Here is a 21,599-nt window from a genome sequence, read left to right as displayed (position 1 = left end):
ATGGAGAAGAGAAAGTTTTCTTCCTGGCTTTTCTTATCTTTTTAATCCCTTGATATTTTTTCCTGTCCCCTCAACCCACCTGATCACCTTGTTTTTTTGCTGCGATATTATTTTGCAAATGCTTTTAACCTTGTCTGTTTGTACTCCAGACCCCACTTACAGGGGAAACAATAAGAAGCATTGCATTGACATTTCAGAAAGTCCAATAGCCCTTCCATCATCTTTTAGATGAAGCAAATTCCATTTCCCCCAATCGTCCCAAAAGGATTGTATGAATTTAATCAATATTTTGAAAGTTCAACACTGCTACCTTTCATCAAACCTTCAACTTAATGATGAAAGCAGGTATAAGTAGTGTAGCTCACAGCATTATCCATTGGTTTCTGTTGCAGTTTGCGAGGAGGTAAACCCTTTGGCTAAATTCTCCTTCCGTACCTGAAACAAAAAACAATGTGCTTGTTTTTATTGGAAGTTGTAGTCTTTCTTGAATGTTTAAGATGACAAGATCTGGAGCGAGATTCTCCGGCCTCCCAGTTGCGTGTTTCCCGCCGGCGGGAGGTGGCACATTGCTTGCTAGCGGCAGGATTCGCTGGTCCTACCGCTGCCAATGGGAATTGCCATGGACATCACCCCACGCCAATAGGAAACCTGCGGCGTGGGTGCACTGCCGGCGGGACCAGAGAATCCCATTGGCTGGAGAATTGCAGCCCTCATTACGGCAGTGCAACTAGGTGGCTTGAACAATTAAGTGGTTCTAGTTTTTCAATTAATTCAGCACATATCATTTGTATGTGAATGCTGAACAAAGATTATTCAGATACTGTAGATAGGGTCATTCTTATTCCTTCAATGGGAAGGAAGCAGACTGGTCATATAATAGATGGTAAATGAGACCCATCACCCAAAGTTAAAATGATCCCCATTTTCTCAAGCTATTTTCTTCTTGTTTGATAATGAGCTGCTCATCTGTGATTAGATGTTGAACAACCTTCAAACAAGAAGGAAGACTGCACTCACATATTGATATGGATCACACAATCTTTGTCCCCTGCATGTTTAGTTCCCAAGTTCAACACAACAGAAAAATGTTGTCCAAGATTGCCGCTTACAGATTAACGAGAATGAGGCCTGTAAAAGTAATTGCTTCATTTATTGATATCAAACATAATTAAGGATAATCAATAACTAGATTGAATGAACTGAATTGCCATGTCTAAATGAGACAAAAACACCCTTTTACAAATGCTGAGAAAAGGGAATCATCACTTAAATGACAGAACTAGGATCAGGGCCAAATCCAGAATGAAAAGGGAACGAAATTGAACCACTTTGTGTAAATTATAAATTGCACAAAAACTGCTTATATTGGATTTTAGCTTTCTTTCCCTTTTTAAAAAAAGGGGCCTTTTCATCTCCACATAATGTTAAAGCATCACATACACAGTCGATAATTTACCACTGACACGGGGAGGGCAATCTGTGAATGGTGTTGGAGCAGCCCTGATTCTCTTTAGATAATTTTTTCCCTTACTGGGTAGGTGATTCAGAAAGTGCCTGATTTGTGCTGATGTATTGTACAAGTTTTTTTTTTAAATTTCCTGTGGTGTTGCTGGGTTAATTGCTCAAAGTGGTGTCGGCAGGAGAGAAGGAGAACAGGAAGGAATGTATCTTATCCTTGAGGAGGAGATTTGAAGATTTTTCTTCATGCTGTAAATAAGGAGAACATGTCACCCATATGCTAAACAGGGAATATACTAAACCGAGAATATGCATTAACAAGTGAATTTGCATCTGGCGGTATTTTAACATCAACAGTGGTAAATTGATAGATATTTTCTAGATCATCTGTATAAATACATATAAATGTGAACAACGACATAATAAAATCGCAGGTACTTTTTAATTACAAAGATCATCAATTGAAGTGGAAAGAAAGGCTTATGTTTATAATGAGTCTTTCGCAGTCTAAGTATATCCCCAACAGCCAACAAAGCACTTCTGAAGTGTAATCGTTGTTGTAATGTCAAAAATGTTCCAGCCAATTTGCAAAGAGCAAGATCCCACAACAACATTGTGATAATGCCCTGATGAGGTGTTTTCTGTTAATAATGATGGATAAGTATTGGCCGGCACACTGGTGAGAACCCCTCCGTTCTTCTTTGAAATCACACTGCAGGATCATTTCTGTTGAGCCAAAACGGCAGACAGGCTTTAATGTCTCACCTGAAAGTAAGCATCTCCAAGAGTGCAGAACTCCCTCAGTACTGCATTGGAGTGGATAATGTGTTCAAGTTTCTTATGTGGGACTGAACATTGAAACCTCTTGACTCAGAAGCGAGAATGCTACCACTGGGCCGTGGCTGCCAGTGAATTATGGACCATTCCATGTGGACATCCTTGGCACGCTATGGCCCATGATTATCTGGATGCATTCAAGACGGCAGTGGAGTGGCATATGCAAATGTAACAGCTGGCTGACCTTTTCCTCTTTATAAATCAGCCATTGCAGGAACAGTACTTCCACACCATTTATGGTTCTTTGTAACATGGATTTGGTCCATAACGTCAATTTTTTAAAAAATTGTAAAACACTATTATTGTACCTTTTATCATGTAATAGGAAACATATGAATGGAAGTTACAGAAATGATCTGAATGGTACTTCTACTGCTGATATGACACCTAAAGCATATCCAGCATCCGGATGACCCAGCTTAATGAGCTATCTTGGTATTGACTAAATATTGAAGTGTTCTGTTAATATCTATTATTAATTGATCCCTTGCAGTGCTAACTGAAGTGATGGAAAAGCAAGGCCAGATGGTCACTGGTGTGCTTTTAATCTGACTCAGTAAGACCAGCCATTCAGCACAGCAGTACATGATATACAGTTGTGAAGCTGCATGATCCTGATTTTGACATCTTTTGTCACAACACTGTCCAATACATTAATTGATCCACTTCTCCTCAAGGCATCTCCCTATAAGTTACAAAAAATTAAATCCTTCATTTCAATAGACCTAGAACTTGGAATTCGCTTGTGTCTTGTCGAAAACAGAATTTACAGAATATCTTCCCGATTATATTTTATAAAAAGTGGAACCAACACTGTGAAAAGATGCAAGAATGGAGCTGGAAATGTTGGTGCATCCCGATTAAGATTTGCATTTAAATTCCAGAATAACAAACGTTAAAATTCCATATTCACATCAAACAGAAAATAAACCAACATAAGCCAAAATGAATCAAACAGATTTAAAACATTGCTAAAAATGGAATATGTCTCAGAGTTGAAAAAGCGCATGAACAAATTGAATGATGAATCACCCTGAAACACATTAAGACTATACGTAAATCTTTCTTAACTGGGAAGATATCCTGCAACAGGTGGACAGCTGAAGCAAAAAGCAGAGGGGGAATGATTTGAAGGAATGTTTTCAAGTATTAGAGATTTATCTAATTTGTTTTAAAAAGCCATTTACATTAAAACGATGCCAAAGGATAATAAATCTTTCTCCAATACTAAAAATCAGAGTAATGTTCTTAATATGAATTCAAGTGAATGACGACTTAGAAGATCAGTTCTGCTTGGGACTCCTTGTGTTCACAATATTAGAGGAGGCCCCTTGATGTCTGGAAATGGTGTGATTTTCTGGCCGTTCCTGCTGTTGGGATCTTCCAGTCCCGCTGATGGCAACCCCTCCCGTCTGCAGATTCTCCAGCAGTGGAGGGTACGAACTATGGGAAACCTCGTTGACAGCAGCAGGACTGGAAAATCCCATCACTTACCAATGGTGGACCAACTCCGCTGCCACACAACATGTACCGGGGGGGAGGTGGGGGGATGTAGATGTTGGGATCCCATTTGAATAATTAGTAATAATTAATGGACAAGAGCCCAAATTCACACTGGTTCTACTTGCCTTGGAAATAGTGAGCCCTCAGGCATGGCATTGGTTAGCCCATGCCAACATCTAGATTTAGGTGCCAAAGTGTATGTGTATGCTGGAAGCTGCTGGCATCCAATAATGGTAAACACTGAACACATCATCATTATTGGCACTGCGGGATCCGTACCATTGTAAAATCAGACTCACTAAGGAGCTATGTCAGACATTCGGTATTTAGCACAGGTTTCAGTGTTTTTAAGAATATTGGGAATAATTTGAACCCTCCCAAAATTGTTGGATTGGATCAGGAGGGATATACATTTTTTAAAAAAATCTCGAATTTGACCCCAACCCGCTTCCAACTCACCCATTTCCATTTTAAGTGAGGTGGGATGGGAAATGGGAAACCAGCCAGCTCCCAGAAAGTGTGCTGGTAATTTAAATGTTATATTATGCCTCGGTGCCTCATACTTAATGCATCTACCAGATTTAACCCTGGCTTCCCAGTTTACCTTCCTAGCACTTATCTTATGGACCAAGAGGAAAGGGAGGTGGGGCTTCCTCCCAACCTCCACTAGCTTATTGTCTTCCATGCCAACCATCAAACCGCACTTCCCACACTGGGATCCAAAGGCCACTCTCTGATCCAGGTATCAAGGATCAGTCATCATCACCTGGGATCAAAAATAACCCCTTTACACCCAGTGATCAGATCAGTACTGTACTCCCATTCCCCTGACCCCATGCTTTGGAACTGAAACTTGCTTGAAAACAAAGGTGCATGTCAGCGGAAACCCAGAGTTCTATCTTTCCCACCCCACTGCCTCCCCCTGCCTGACTGATGCCATCTCCCACCAGCTCCCCCACACCCACTAAATATCAAGGTGAAAGTACATGAAAATAATGGATGAAATTATGAATTCCCAGGTATATTGAGGACCGCCTGTTCAACAGCAGTGGTCAATATGGATTCAGAAACAAAGATCGTATCTAATGAACCTCTTCAACCTCTTCAAGGAAGTGAAATTCCAGGTGCACCAGGGAGCAGCCACATGACATGATGCTTCTGGTCCCTCTAAAAATCATCTCAAATTTTTGTGGATTCAGAGTCAAAAGCTGGGGATGAATAGAAGGATATTTAAGAAGAAGAAACAATGTCCATTGAAGCAATCATGTTAGTGTAAAGTGAGGTACTAAATGAGTGTGGGGAGATGATGGCTGAGTGGTATTATCGCTAGACTATTAATCCAGAAACTCAGCTAATGTTCTGGGGACCCGGGTTTGAGTCCCACCACAGCAGCTGGTGGACGTTGAATTCAATTTAAAAAATCTGGAATTAAGAATCTACTGATGACTGTGAAACCATTGTTGATTGTTGGAAAAACCCATCTGGTTCACTTTGGAGAGGGTACAGAAAAGATTTACCATGATGTTGCCTGGTATGGAGGGCATTAGCTATGAGGAGAGGTTGGAGAAACTTGGTTTGTTCTCACTGGAACGACAGAGGTTGAGGGGCGACCTGATAGAAGTCTACAAGATTATGAGAGGCATAGACAGAGGGGATAGTCAGAAGCTTTTTCCCAGGGTGGAAGAGTCACTTTTTAGGGGGCACAGGTTTAAGGTGCGAGGGGCAAGGTTTAAAGGAGATGTACGAGGCAGATTTTTTACACATAGAGTAGTGGGTGCCTGGAACATGAATAGTATGGGAATAGAGGGATATGGTCCCTGGAAGGGTAGGGGGTTTTAGTTCAGTCGGGCAGCATGGTCGGTGCAGGCTTGGAGGGCTGAAGGGCCCATTCCTGTGCTGTAATTTTCTTTGTTCTTTGTTCTAATATCCTTTTGGGAAGGAAATCTGCCATCCTTGCCTGCTCTGGCCTATGACTCCAGAGCCACAGCAATATGGTTGACGCTCAACTGCCCTTGGGCAATTAGGGATGGGCAATAAATGTTGGCCAGCCAGCAGTGCTCAAGTCCCATGAATGAATAAAAAAAAGGTGTCTCAGTGCTGGGAGCACAACTGTTTCTAATTCACATAAGTCGTCCTGCAGGGATGTCAGTAGTTTTAATTTAAGTTGTCTGGTAGGAAATTGTCGCAATCAGATCACAAGAGAGCAGTGTATAAAATGGATAGCCAATCTGACCGTATGAATTCCCCACGGGGCAATGGAATTGGAAGAGGCAGCTTAGAAATGACCGAATGAGCAGAACAAGATATGTAAATGGCAAGGTTAATAATACAAAGGTGCATTTTCAAAGTTCCTTTGATGTAGTGAAGTATCTCAAGGTGAACAGAAAATTGTAAAGGTTAGGCACACAACCAAAGATCAAAGAGAAGGTCTTTGAAGGAGAGAATTGTGACTAGGCTAAGAATACATTAGGAAAGTTCCAGAATTGACTGAAAGTTAACTGTGGAGTGGCAAGGAGTGGTTGGTGGGTGCAGGACTGCCTGTAATTCCCCAATAGTCAAACTCAAAAGAATGGACAGAATGAAGTGAGGACAGGGGTTTTTAAGTAAATATACTTGAGAATGGGATTTAGTTTGGGATTGGATGAAAACAGTGAAATACTGTACTTGACAAGGGCAGCATTTAAAATATATGTCTGCCCTTGGGATATAAGTGACTTGGCAGTGCCTCATTCATTGACCATCCTTAATTACCATCATATGGTGGTTGCACAATTGGTATACTTTTAGAAATTTAGGGCTGAATCATACGGTGTAAAAGTCGGGTGAACACTGACTTATAGTACAACTGTTGGGCCTTTTAATGGCTTTTAATGGCTTGGAATGGGACGTTCACCTCAATCCAAGAGGAAGAACCACTTCTGAGAGTTGATAGCCAAATGTCTAGCAGCTCTCTTGTTCCAACACTGGTATCGGGATCAATGGATTAGAGCACGAAGAAGGGGAGCCAGGAGCCCAGCTAGGGCCTTGCAATGACCAGGCTGACAGGCCGAAGTGGGGAGTTTGGGTAAGAGCGGCCAGGAAAGACAGAGTGGGGGTAGGGTCATAGGAAAACATCATGTGCGTGAGTGTTTTAGCACTGATGGGATTAAAGTAGGGGGCGGCTGTGAGCAAGATTCGGGCTGTGGATTAGGTGGCCTGATGAGTCAGAAGCTAAGTTCAGGGTCAAGCAAGATGCAATGTTGATTCACCATGAACAAGAAACTAGGGGGTGGGATGGAATCTGGAACGAGGGAAACATAGACTGGAATTTTACCGCCTCACCCGCCCGAGGCTCGTAAGATCCCGCCCGCGGCCAACGGGGAATGCTGTTCTGCAAGCCTCGTCCACCCTGATTCTGGGGCGGGCGAAGCGGTTAAATTCCGGTTATAATTTCTTTTAAGGTTCCAAACATAAACCTGACTGGCTAAAGAGGGTACTTAAAAAAAAGCCTAAAAATGCAAATACTTCAAAAGATGTAATAGGAAAGGAAGGAAATGAAACAACAAATACAATTGAAATAAATAGTGCAGAAAGGATCATCTAACATGAAAAGCAATAGGAAAAATTGCAAAGAATTCCAGGGATTTTAATGATTTGCTCGTTAAAAAAAAGTCTGTTGAAAATGATAGGTGATAGATCTTGGATGAAAATAAAGTGTTATTGGAGAGCAACATGTCAATTCATGAAGCATGAATTGAGATTAGGAAATAAATGTTTGTGTGAAAATACTGGAACGGTATTCTCAATACCAGGGCAATGGAATCAATAAGAAGTAGTCTTTTTGCATGAAGGAAACATTGGTAGAAATTGAGGGAACTGCAGCTGATTTTTTTCATTATGTAGAATGGTAATGAAGCTAAAGGAGCTTGGAATGGAATATTTGGTTGGAGCCAGGCAAGATGGCCCGAATTTTTGCGCAGACAGAATGAAAGCAGCTGCAGAGACACAAATCTGAAAGTTCCACTCCCAAAATTGGGCCCCTACCATTTCCACAGAGAAGGAATAAGGGCAGGTTCTGAATAGCACATGCATGATTCACAGAACAACTGCACTTTAGACCTGGCGTTAGGATTAGGTCGAAACATACCAGAGTTCTTTGGAGAGCTAGGGTACCCTTTTTAAGAGGTAAGCTACATTTTGCATATGATCCTGGGACTCTTGGAGAAGGTCACGTGCCCTTGTGCATAAACTCTTTGCAACTCTCAAGTTTGGGACTATTCATAGAATCATAGAATCCCTACAGTGCAGAAGGAGGCCATTTGGCCATCGAGTCTGCACTGACAACAAACCCATTCAGGCCCTATCCCCGTAATCCCACATATTAACCCTGCTAATCCCCCTAACACTAAGGGGCAATTTAGCAGGGCCAGTGTACCTAACTTGCATATCTTTGGACTGTGGGAGGAAACCGGAGCACCCAAAGGAAACCCATGCAGTCACGCAGAGAATGTGCAAACTCATACAGTCCCTGGCACAATGAAGTAGCAGTGCTAACCACTGTGCCACCGTGCCACTGAGAGAACTGTCAAAGGGAGCTATCAAAGACAACTATCAAGCCGTCAACGATTTTAAATCATCTGCCCTTTAAACATTTGGGAACAAAACTGTCTGAAATGCTAAAAAAGTAAGTTTTTGCTGTTTTCCACTGTCTTAAGCCTGAGGGTGACTATTGTAGGATTAGTACTAAGTGACTGATTTAACAACCTATCATTATCACAGTGGGATGTCTTTCAGTCCATGGTTTCATTGACAGCTATAAATGTATAGAAGCCTTTGAAAGGACTTTTTTTAAGGCATTAAGTTAAATATAATTGATTTTTTATCAGTTAGTTTTTTTTGTAATAGTGAATTCATGAGGGCATGGATGGCGCATGGGGAGTGTGTGGGGGGTGATGAGAGGTGAGGGCTGCTTTTGGTTTTCTTTCTTTTTAATAACTTCAACAAAATACCAGGCAGTGAGGCTGGTCTTTTGCCCAGTCTGCCTCCACACCCTGGACAGCAGCCAGGACTCCCATTTTCTACTCCCACCACTGCCCCCCCCACCGCCCCCCCGCCCCACCACCCCCCCCCCCCCCTCACCAAACAGAATAAAAATCTGAACATCTGGGGCACTTATGTTAGGTTAATAGAGCATGGAATTATCCCAGCCCATGTGTGCAATTGGATAGATTTTTGTCAAGATGGTGTGGAACGAGGTGACGTCTTACAAGCTGTGCCCAGCATACCTTCTAATTCTATCTTTTATGCTCGTTCTATGCTTTTAAACTTTATTCTAACTCTTTTAAACTCTCTAACAATGCTCTCATTCAATCTCTTGCACCCGGGACATACTTTCTTCCACCTTTTTCCGTTGGGAAAAAGATACAAAATTCTGAGGTCACATACCAACCGACTCAAGAACAGCTTCTTCCCTGCTGCCTTCAGACCTTTGAATGGACCTACCTCATATGAAATTGATCTTTCTCTACATCCTAGCTATGACTCTAATACTACATTCTGCTCTCTCCCCTTTCCTTCTCTATGTACGGTATGCTTTGTCTGTACAGCGTGCAAGAAACAATACTTTTCACTGTATACCAATACATGTGACAATAATAAATCAAATCAAAGATATTAGAAAAGAAGTGATTGAAAGGGCACTGGGAGAACAGGAAAGTGGGATTAATTAAATCATCACTTCAAAGTGTAGGCATGACGGATCAAATGGCCTTTGTGTGCTGTATGATTAAGTTGGGCTGATTTGCTAGTGAGAATGTCTGCCATTCACTTTGCAAAGTGAATCTTCGAGTCTAGCGTGTGCTCTCATGGCAGTTAAAGGAAGCTTACAGGGACACTCTGAAGACTTCACTTATGAGTTTTTTGAGTCCAAGGAGAAGCTCGCCCAGGATTTCTGCACCTGCCGCAACCAAATAAGAAATGGTGCATCCTCCTTCGAAAGCACATGCATATCAGAGGAAGAGGGCAGATGCAAGAGAGAAAACCCTGAGCCAAAAACCTGCCCAAGACTCTGTCGTCTGCTGAATGCTGTCCTGTTTGCAGCAGAACCTTCTGGGTGCAGATCCATCTTAGCATCACCTACGTATTCACCGAACCCTTCCAAACATCATCATCTTCACCTCGTTGGATGAACAAGAAGATGATTATATTAGTGACAAACAATTTTTAAAAAATACAATGATCTAATTAAAAGAAAAAAACATGCTCATGAGCACAATTTATGCAATTTGGGCCTCTGTCAGCTTGACGTCTACAGCCTGTAAAACATTATAAGCTGCTGTAAAGGAAGCCATTCCAGCATTTTCAAGAATGAGTTCAGATGTAATGGCATTGGAGAGTAATTACAATAAGGTGGATTTTTGATCATTTTATCTTTGGGGTGTATGTGATCAGGGCCACATTGAAAGATTTGTAGTGAAATGAAAGCTCTTGGGAAAAGCCAACTGACTGGCTAAGAGGAGTAAAGGCTAGAGATTAGTCCCCAGTTCTTATGAGCAGCAATGATCAGTGGTGTAATCCAAGAGCTCTGCCATTCACAATCTCTCTTGACAGCTTGGCAGTATATTTATTCCTGAGTCAGAAAGTTGTGGTTCAGGCTCCATGCCTGAATTTAAGCACATAATCCAGGTTGACACTCCAGTGCAGTGCTGACAGAGTGCTGCATCGATGGAAGTTGCAGTCTTTTGGGTGGCGTGTAAAGGCTGAAGTCTCGTTAATCCTCTCCCTCATTTCATTTATACAGTATGTTCCAAACACCAATAGGAATTGTCATTCTCACCTCCTTGGAATATGTGGCATCCATGCCAGAATAAAGCACAGGCCAGAAAAGCCAGCAGAGAACACATCCCCACCAACTCTAGCAGGCCCAATGACATTTCATGCTCAAACGAGCATTGGTTGGCAGAAGCTGGGACTTCTGCCTGAAACCAGGAGGAACACCAGCTTTGAAGAGTTGCCAGCTAATTATGTGGGGGGAGGAGGAAATTAGCATGTCAGGGGATAGATTAGAGGGGGAGGAAAGTCTGGAGGTCACTATGCCCAAAGGGGGGAGTTCCCTAGTTGGAAGGGGGCTACTGATGGAAACGACCCCCACCACTTCCTGCGTTGTGCTCCCCCTCCACTGCCCATGCAACACACCCACTTTCCGTGCCACCGCACTTCCCACAAGGGTCTAACTTTCTTCAATTGCGGGTTCCCGCTCCAATCTATCATGTGCAAGCATGAGGCTGTGTGGAAAAAAGCCCTTAAGCGGCAATTAAATGGCCACTTCTGGGCTTTAATTGGGACAAGGGCGGGCTTCCTGTTCGATATCCTGCCCATCTCCAGCGTTAAATCGCAACCAGGTTGGGGCGGGCAGGAACCCAGAGGGAATGCAGGGCAAGCAATTTCATGCTCACATAATAAAATTAAATAAAAGCAAACATTTTTTTAAAGTAGTTGCGTTTATGTAGCGCCATACATGATTTCCAACATATCAAAACACTTCACAACAATTGAGTACTTTTGAAGAGCAGTCACAGTTCTGCTGCAGGAAATGTGGCAATCAATTTGTATAAAGCAAGTTCCCACAAACAGCAAGGTAATAATGAAGATCTAATCTGTTTTATTGATGCTGGTTAAGCAATAAATAGCCAGGTTGCCAGGTCCAAAGCATTTGTGCAGGGATATTTTGAGGAAATTTTGGCTAAAAGGTTGGGAGACATGATGATTAGCAAAAAATCTGTAAGCTAAACCTTAAGTAACAACCTCCTTGTTAATGTCCTTGGAGGAGACAATCTCTGAGCACAGGAAATGATAATTCAGTTGAAGTATTTTGAGGAGAATTGGATCAATACTTAATATATGCAGTGAATAGAAAGGAAAACAAAAATGGCATGGTAGACCAGGTCCTAAAACAGGAACTCCACAATGAAGGTGGCTGCATGGACTGAGGGCCTCTTACTTACCCACTTGAAAAATGTGAAGAACTGCTATTTTCACACTGCGCCACGATTATTGAATTTTCAAAAGTCCTACTCGACACATATTCATGTGCTCTGTTCTGTTCATTGAGAGGGGCTTAATCTGTGAAACAACCACAGTTCTCAGTATCTTGAATGTGGTGGTAAAATGGACGATTGCTTCCAGCATCTATAACAGCTCAAGCCGAGGCAGCCGGACTGATCATGGTTCTAAAAACAGAAAATGCTGGATAAACCCAGTAGGTCTGGCAGCATGTGTGGAGAGAGGCTGGGGTTAACATTTCAGATCTAAATGACCCTTCTACAGAACACCGGATTATAAATATGCTTGAGCGTACTACAGCTGCCATTACATAAACCAAGCTACAGAATTGTAAATTGTAAACACATTTGTATAAAACTGAACTCTGCTCTCACCGTAAATTTAAAATTTTTACCTATGCCCCCACAGATGAAAATTCTTGAGCAAATCATCTGAAGGTGTTGGAGCAGCTAATTGCTCCCTCTTCGCTTGCTGAGAACCCAAGAAGGAGTTGGGTACACTGTCAATTTGTACCACAGGCTGTACTTGGAAATAGATCCACTATCAGTACATGTCTTTGAGGGAATGCTTGAGCAAACTGATCACTGGATACTTTCGACTTAGTTCTGATATATTTGGTGTGGAAAAGATATCCACAGGTTTACTGAAGTGTACCAACTACTGTAAAGTTCTGAAATTGGATCTGAAAATACCGACTGAAATTCAGACAACACGGAATCTTTCGAGACAAATTACTGCAAAGTCAGATTTTTTGAGGAGGTTACACAACAGAAACCTGAGGCATCAGGGAAAAAGAGACCAATCAAATGACTTTGGAATCATTATTCGGGCCGACTTAATAGAATTATATTTTCAGTAAACAGCCCGGTCATTACATCAGAAATTCAATTTAGCAAAGCAATAAAAGAACAAAGATTGCAGAGTTGGTGTCACTTGCAAGTGTGTGCAGGTTAGACTTTGTGGAGCTGAGATTTAGTTGTATAGCAGCGATGGTACTGTTGTGTCACTATAAAAGTGAAGGTAGGAGATTAGCATCACTGTGTTAGTGGTATCACTGTGTAAGGGAGGTTGAAAGGCTGTTGTTGTGCTGTCATGCTTACAGGTGCTGCTAACTGATGTTACTTGAGATTTCAGCCATGGTTTCACAAATGAACTATTAGCTTAAAGCCCATTGTCCAGATTTGTTGACTGGAGTGTTATTAAAGTGAAGGATTACAACCAAATCCTTGTCCGCATGGATATGCAAAGATACATGTACATTGCAGAGGCACACAGAAAATTGGAATGAAGTTTTTGCTTCTTTTGGTGTACAAAGTGTACTTGACATAATGACAGTTATCTTCTTTGTTCTGGATTTAAGGAGTATTTTCTTATTCTATTGAAAAGACAGCAGTCACTGTCAAAGAGAGCAGAGGCTGGATCTCCCCTCTGCATAGGGAAATGTGAGTCAGGCTGTTTCCTTGCTTTACGAGCCTGAACTTGTCACCTCCTCCTACTCCCATAGTATTTTCAGCTCTATGATATGTGGGCAGGCAGGGGTTTGGGTCTCTGTAAGCAGGTCCAAGATAGTGACAGACCCGAGTAGATGCCAAGATGGGCTGCTTAGATGTTCACCTTGATCCTCATGGACATGGACTTGTTCTCTACATGGTTTTTAGGCTCCCTAGTCCTCACCCCTTTGGCCCCTTCAATCCCCCTCATCCCCACCTGAAATCCCCCGTGTCTTTCCATGCCCCTTCCATATTCCCTCTGTGCTCCTAGTCACTGTCTCACCCCCCATTTTCCCCATGCATCTTCCAGACCCATTCATCCAGTATCCACCATAGAGAGAACCAGTGAGCCATTGGCAAGTCTGGCATGTTTTGCAATACTTCTGAAACTGACAAAATAAGCAAACACTTTTGAAAATCCCCTTTGATAAGAAAACCATAGTTAGAACCTCATAAAGGTGTAATTGAAACATTGATATTCATAGTAGCAATGACAAAAATTTAATTCACTTATAATCTGTTTATTAATCCTTTCCAAATAGACACTCAAGCATTGAAAAACACACCAAAACAAAAAATGACAGATTTCAATCCTATAGAGCAGTCAATCAAACAAAGCAAGAACTCCCCTTCAAGTTGTGTTAACATTGCCTACTAAGCTGAGTCCATTAGCTATTTTTTTAGTTCAGCCGAGCATTCATAATGAGGCAATCTGGAAACTGTATCAACAGAAGTAGTTTGAACAAATGGCCAAATACCTATTTTTCAGGTTGAATTTCAGATTTTCATCAGTTCTCTATTTTTCAGTGAAGCTGACTGGTACTAATACAGACATGGAAATAAAGAGTGCTGCACATGCTCAAACTGCACAATCAAAATTCAACTCAGAGTCTTCACCATGGGCAAAACTAGCATGTCAGAGTCCAAACCTTGGCAGAAGTAGAGGTCTTCAAGTGCGAACTTTACTGAAGATTTTTAAAAAAATACTGTAGTATTTCTGTTTCATTCTCACACATAGGACTAATAGACTATAAGTAGGTTTAATTCATTTGAAGGCACCAACTGATATGGATGCATAATACAGGATGGCTCAATGAACATATCTACTCGAGGATTCCAGCAACCATCAGTCACAGTTGCAGCTCCTACACTACTAACTGACAGTTGGCCACATGCTACTTTTCATGCTGGTTTCTTGTTCATTTGCATATTCTCTTAAAGTGATATCACAACAGACACAAGACAATTGAGTGGATAAATTTGATCATTTTAAGATGAACTAGGTAATTTTTGAGGTTCGTTGTGTTCACCCTTTTTTGTATACTAGAAATTTCAGTTACTGACAAATAATGCAGAATGAATGAAGAAATCAGAAGGCATTTTAAACTAGTACCAGGATTACACTGTTTGATATCATTCAGTTACAAGATAGAATCTGTTGCCTTTTTCATGGAGTGGCAATTTAACATTGATAAAGCCAACCACAATGCCACCATCAGGAGTAATAGGCGCTGCATGCATTTATGATACCCCACATAACAAATTTAATATATAAATTTTATTCATTTGAGGATGAAAGGTACATTTAATGCCAGGGCTTGAAAACACAGCAGAATCTGAAAGATGAATTCTGGCTGTCAAAAAGATTTCTTTGTCTCGGGGAAGATGCCACCCAAGGCGCAGTAACGTCGACTACAATACTGAATGAATGTATGGGCTTTGTATTAACTGCAATAACAGCATTTGCAATGAATTCAAAAGTTTTGTCCTTTGGAATGTCACCCAATATAAATCAAAACTAGTATTTGATGATTGTAAAATTTTGTGTCCCAGTAATTTTTAACACCTTTTGCATTTTTGGCTTCAATTTCCTCCATAACGTGAACATTCAAGGTTTTGAATTAGATGTAGGCACCTAATTTTAATTTGCTGTTATGTTTTACATGGGTAAAGGAAGTAAGACATGGTCTTTGGAGCAATTGGTCATCATTAATAAGCATCATTAGTAAGGTAAAAGTGATGGTGGATAAGCAGTTAGCACATTGGTAATCCACACACCTAGCCACTGCATTAAAAGATGTATTAGCTCCAAGTGTAGAGCTAAAATGAGCACAAGACATGATGGGGGCGATTCTCCCAAAAACATTCTGAATGTCTAATTCGTTTAAAAAGTGGAGTAAATCCCACTGTTTTTTCAGCGGGAGTTTCAAAATGAATCTCCCACACTCTGTGCACTGCAGAGTGCACTAGCGTGAATCAGTCCAAAAATCAATAGGTAGGACCTATCCCCGCTGGAGAGGCAGGCAGCATAGCACTGAGTGGGCCACTGCGCATGCACCGATCTGTCAGCGCCAAGATCGGCGCATGCAGAGTGGCCCCTGTCTGCCGGCTTCCCGATCGCTGGCCTGCAGTTCACTAGACAGCCCCATGACCCCCCACACGGTCCAATTGCTGGCCCTCCGGACATATCCGGGCCCAACCCCAACCACAACTCCCCCTTCCCGGCCCACCTCGATCTCCCGCCAGCCCTCCCCACCTCCCGGCAACCCTGATCTCCCGATCTGCCACCGACCCCCCTCCCCGCAGCCCTGACCCCACCCTAAAGCTCCGAATCCCAATGGCCAGACCCGATCATTGGCTTCCCTCCCTCTGTCACTCAACCTGAGTGCAGAGTGGCAGCAGGACCCCCACCCCCACAGATCGCCCCCGGAGGCCCATCAGGCCCCCTTCAATTAGGCCCTGCTCCCTTGCCACTGCCCCATTCCTGGTGGGCAGTGCCAATGTGCCCCTTGGGCATTGGCACTTTACCCCTTGGGCAGTGCCAGGGGGCCCAGGCTGGCACTACCAAGATGCCAATGCCCAGGCGGCACACCCCTGGTGCCCGACCCTCTGGGGGACCTTGATTGCCCCCTCTTCGCTTGAATATATTATGCAGCTCCACACCAATTTCTGGTGTGGATCTGACAGCGCCGGAAATCTGGCGCTGGGAGACGTGCGGAGGCAATGGCGCCCAGTGGGGAGCCCGCGAAATGGCTTCTGCTAGAGTCTCCTGTGCCAGAAAAGCAATGCAGCGGCATGGGAGTATTGCCCCCAATGAGCTGAACACCCTTTATACGGAAAAATCTTTTTACGATTCCTAACAAAAGTACAAGGTGGCTTGCCTTGAAATTTTGGGGAAAAGAATGTATCATGGAATGTGCGCTATAATTATTTCTTTAGTCCAAGTCACAAGCTGTACAAATGCTGAAATATGAACAAGTTGGAACATTAATGTCACTTTAAAAGTGTCTAATTCTTTATACATGTGACAAATGGTTCCGGTTAAACTGTTGGACCTGTAAAACAATATGTATTGACATTGATATGGAAATACAATTATCTGCATTTGTCTGATATCATTGTTAATTTCTGGGATAGATACCACCTAATTAATCCAAAATCTCCGCAGTCTTAATCTCAACCTTCTTTGCAATGTATTGGCAAAATAATGCCTCTTGTTTGGAAGAAAACAAATGTTTTCCTTCATCTCTTGACTCAAACTGTGACTGTGAACGCCATAATATAATGAGAAACGAAACCTGCTTATTTGTCCTTCACTGAAGTCATTCATGTTGCAATTGAGAGTGAAGCAGTCTGTAGAATTAATCCATTCCTAATTTTACAACAAATTGGCTTTGTGTTGTACTTGTAACTTCTGATTGAACCGCACTAAGCTGCATTGTCCTTCCACTCTTGGGAAATGGGTATCACTAGCAAGGCCAGTATTTATTGCCCATCTTGAGTTGCCCTTGAAAAGCTAGGCCGCCTTCTTGATCCACCTTGTATATCAGGTAGGGCATTCCAGGATATCAATTTTATGATGATGAATGAAGGGTGAAATACATCACAGTATGGTGTGTGATTTGGAGGAGAATTAGGATTGTATTCCTGTGCATATTGAAATAATCCTCGGAAACCTGACCCCACGACGATGTTTAATGTTTTAAAAGCCCTGGTAGCATTTCAGCCTGTTTCTTCTGATCTCTTCAAAAGAAGAACATGGAGAGAGGGGAATTTTCCAATTCCACCCACCACGGGAATTGTAGCAGGCGAGGGGCAGACCATGCAAAGGTCCGTTGACCTCGGGTGGAATTTTCCGGCCTTGGGGCTAGTGCGGCCGGGAGATCCCACCCAAGAAATCATAGAAATCATAGAAACCCTACAGTGCAGAAGGAGGCCATTCGGCCCATCGAGTCTGCACCAACCGCAATCCCACCCAGGCCCTACCCCCACATATTTTACCCGCTAATCCCTCTAATCTACGCATCCCAGGACTCTAAGGGGCAATTTTTAACCTGGCCAATCAACCTAACCCGCACATCTTTGGACTGTGGGAGGAAACCGGAGCACCCGGAGGAAACCCACGCAGGCACGAGGAGAATGTGCAAACTCCGCACAGACAGTGACCCGAGCCAGGAATCGAACCCGGGACCCTGGAGCTGTGAAGCAGCAGTGCTAACCACTGTGCTACCGTGCCGCCCCAAGGTCTGTGGTTTTATGGAGAAATGATCCCCACAGTAGGAAAGTTCACGAGTTCCTAAGGTGGGGCAGTGCACTGGTTAACACGGCTGCCTCACAGCTCCAGGGACCCGGGTTTGATTCCAGTCTTGGGTGACTATCTGTGTGGAGTTTGCATGTTCTCCCCAAGTCTTCGTGGGTTTCCTCTGGGTGCTCCAGTTACTTCCCACAATCCAAAAATGTGCAGGTTAGATAGATTGGCCATACTAAATTGTCCCCTTAGTGTCTAAAGACTTGTAGGTTAGTTGGGTTAGCCATAGTAAATATGTGGGGTTACGGGAATAGGTTGGAGGGGTGATCTTGAGTGGGATGCTCTTTCAGAGAGCTGGTGTAGACTCGATGGGTCAAATGTCCTCTTTCTGCACTGTTGGGATGCTCAGGTTCTTTCTTATGGTAATGGAAAAGGAACTTGACTCAATCAGCCAGTAATCAACCAGTAATCTCAATAATTTGAAACTCTGTAATGTGAATCATTACCTGGTACTTTACCACTTCTGCTGATTATTGACATGGGCTTTAGTAACTTATAAATTCTTCAACAATGCAGAACCTCCACCATCAGCCTCCAAACCTTTACTCAGCATTTACTAGTTGTGAATAGAGGCTGAACTTGCATCACTCATCCCAGCATTTTACACATTTTACACACTCTTCAAGTATTTGTGAGAACAGGGTTGAACGGAAAGTTTGACGGGGTTTTACAGTATTTGTCCTCATGTTCAGCAGTAAGTCCTGGTGAAGCGTACAAAGACTTTGCCTTGCTTGTTTCTCACTATCTCTGTCCTCAGCAGTATATTGTGCCTACCTTTTGAGATAAGTTATCATATCCGATGGAGAATGCGTAAGAAGATTTCCTGTAGGTGATCGTGGACGTATGGGCACACACTCTTCATTTTCATAGAATCATAGAAATCATAGAATCCTACAGTGTAGAAGGAGGCCACTTGGCCCATCAAGTTTGCACCGACCACAATCCCACCCAGGCCCTCTCCCCATCATCCCATGCATTTACCCTTGACACTATGGGGCAATTTAACACGTCCAATCCACCTAACCCACACATCTTTGGACTGTAGGAGGAAACTGGAGCACCCGGATGTAACCCACACAGACACGACGAGAATGAACAAACTCCACAAAGACAGTGACCCAAGCCGGGAATCAAACCTAGGTCCCTGGTGCTGTGAGGCAGCAGTGCTAACCACCGTGTCACCATGCTGCCCTCATTTCATTAGATAATCTGCAAAACTGTGGAGTTAGTAACATTTGGTAAAGCAGCTATTGTCACATTTTGCAGTTCTTGATTCGCAGCTTCATTAATGGGAAACTGTTTCATGTGACAAAACTGACCTGTGAACATTTTTGACATGCAACTTCAAAAGTGGTGAGTTTGTGCACTGATACATTGCCACTTTCAATTCCATTGTATCAGTCGTTGAAAGTAATAACTTCTCATTACGACCCTGTGTTCATGGAAGAACAGTGCAGCTACAGCTGAACTCTATCCCACTTAAGTATCAACTTGAGATACCAGTGCCTGAGGCATTGAGGATCTTGCTGCTCTTTGGATTAGACATGATAAAAGACGTAAATGGAGAGTGAGTAGCATCTGTTCTGTGGTGAGGTGAAGAAAAACGATCCGTGATGTGTTGAAACTAGACAGCAATGGAGAGAAGATGTTTAAAGAGAAACACCACACTGAAGTTGAATAATCGACCACCATAAGCATCCTTGCACACATTGGGTTCTGATGAAGTATATTAAAAAAACCTCTTAAATGTTGATCTTTTAAATTTTTTTTAGGATTGGAAAGAATTGGAAGGGATTCGTCATATGAGCAGGAAGGAAAAGTGCAGTTTGTCATCGACGCTGTGTACTCAATGGCACATGCTTTACACAACATGCACAAAGAGCTGTGCCCTGGTTACGTTGGTCTGTGCCCCATTATGAGCTCTGTGGATGGCAAGGAATTGCTGCGGTTTATTCGAGCTGTAAACTTCAGTGGTAAGTGTTTTAATTTTTTTGCTCTACCCAGGCACAGTTTTGTTGTCATGCTCTCTTTTAAAAACATATTTTTATTGGTGTTATAAATGTAATAAGTCCTTGGAGGCAGAAGTCCCTTCACCAAAATCCCCTTATTTCCAAGTCTGACAACAGCATATAGAGTGCTTTCAGTTAGTAGACTACACTAGGAGTCCCAGAGGAACTGACATGCCTGGTTAAATACAAAGCAAGAGGTTCCCTGTTTGGCCCATCAATGTGACCCTAAATCAGGGAGTTCATATTCTAACAGGTCAACCTCAATTGCCTAATTAAAGTCTTTACAATAATCTAATGGCCAGTTGGTGAAGGAAGAAACAGAGTCGGTCTTGCTTGCACTCCAGGAAGGAAAAGAAGGATAATTTCCCAAATACTCCTGATGATAATCACATGTGTGCAGTTGTCACATGTAATCATGTGTCACACTACCCACATTGGTTTACAATACATAACAATTTGGAATAGTTTTATTCTCAGAGTGCAACAGTACAGGTATATATCTCCAGACTCGACTCAATCCCTGTGTCAGTAAAGGTCTCTTTATATATGCTCAAGGAACCATCCAACTCATGTCCTCCACCTGTATGTATTAAAACTCAATTGATACAATTATCACCGTAGGTTCTTGTAACCAACCACCGTGAACTTTCTGCTAGAAATCAGATATTTATAGCCCTTCAGCTGTGTTATTTAAAGCTTTTTGCTCTAGTGGTCATTGGTTTCCTCCGAGCCACAAGTGAGTTTAGATCTACATTCCACTGAGGCTAATTATGAGAATTTAATCTTTATTTGGAATTGTGATATAATGTTTCTTCGTTCTTACTGTGCTACCAAATGATAGGATTTTCCTCAGTTCACTGAAGGTCACTTAATGGTACAGCATTGCTAATGATATCGGTAATATTATAATATGACTTTCTCATTGAATATACAGACAGGTTTTTCCCTAGGCTTCCCTAATTAGATTCAGTTTTTCATTTTCTTTTGAGAGTTGACATCATTGAAAATGATCTTGTTTAAACAAACTATGGATAAGGTGCTTAGATTAGGGACCACTGTTAATTTGTCTCTGTCGTCCACAATTCAGTTCCTCTGGTGAATAACTCTCATATATTGCCATTGTTCGGTGGCCATGAATAAAATCAAGACTGAATCTGCTTTCAGCCCTCCCTAAAGCATTTGATTGTCTTAATGTATATTTCCCAAGCAAGAACTTAAGAACATAAGAAATGGGAGCAGGAGTAGGCCATTTGGAGTTCACATCTTCATGACTGATCTTCAGCATCAACTCCATTTTCTGCCTGCTCGCCATTTCCTTTGATTCCCTGAGAGATGAAAAATCTGTCTATGTCACAGAACTGCACAGAAGGGGGCCATTTGGACCATTGAGTCTGCACCGGCTCTCCAAATGAGCACCATGACTTAGTGCCATTCCCCTGCCTTTTCCCCATACTCCTACACATTGTTTCAGTTCACGTAATGACCTAATCCCCTCATATATTCAAAGATGGAGCATCCACAAACCCCAGGGACGAGAATTCCAAAGATTCACAATCCTTTTAGAGAAAAAATTTCTCCTCTTTTCAGTCCTACATCATCAGCCACATATCCTGAGGCTGTGCCCTTGTGATCCAGATTTCTCAGCCAAAGAAAACAATCTCTCAGTTTCTACCC

At 42.4% G+C, this 21,599-nt stretch overlaps 1 protein-coding gene across 1 annotated transcript in view; it reads left to right on the top strand.

The window, feature by feature from the left end:
• LOC144499224 (metabotropic glutamate receptor 8-like) overlaps window positions 1-21,599 on the top strand; it is a 472,228-nt gene that overhangs the window by 294,115 nt on the left and 156,514 nt on the right. The window contains exon 6 of the mRNA XM_078221343.1: window positions 19,689-19,889. Within this exon, the coding sequence (XP_078077469.1) occupies window positions 19,689-19,889 (201 nt within the window). The remainder of the gene's footprint in view (window positions 1-19,688; window positions 19,890-21,599) is intronic.

The sequence above is a fragment of the Mustelus asterias genome, chromosome 9 (assembly GCF_964213995.1).
Source record: "Mustelus asterias chromosome 9, sMusAst1.hap1.1, whole genome shotgun sequence".
Taxonomy (NCBI): Eukaryota; Metazoa; Chordata; class Chondrichthyes; order Carcharhiniformes; family Triakidae; genus Mustelus; species Mustelus asterias.
The sequence above is the reverse complement of the archived record's forward strand: the minus strand, read 5'-3'. Positions and strand labels throughout refer to the sequence as shown.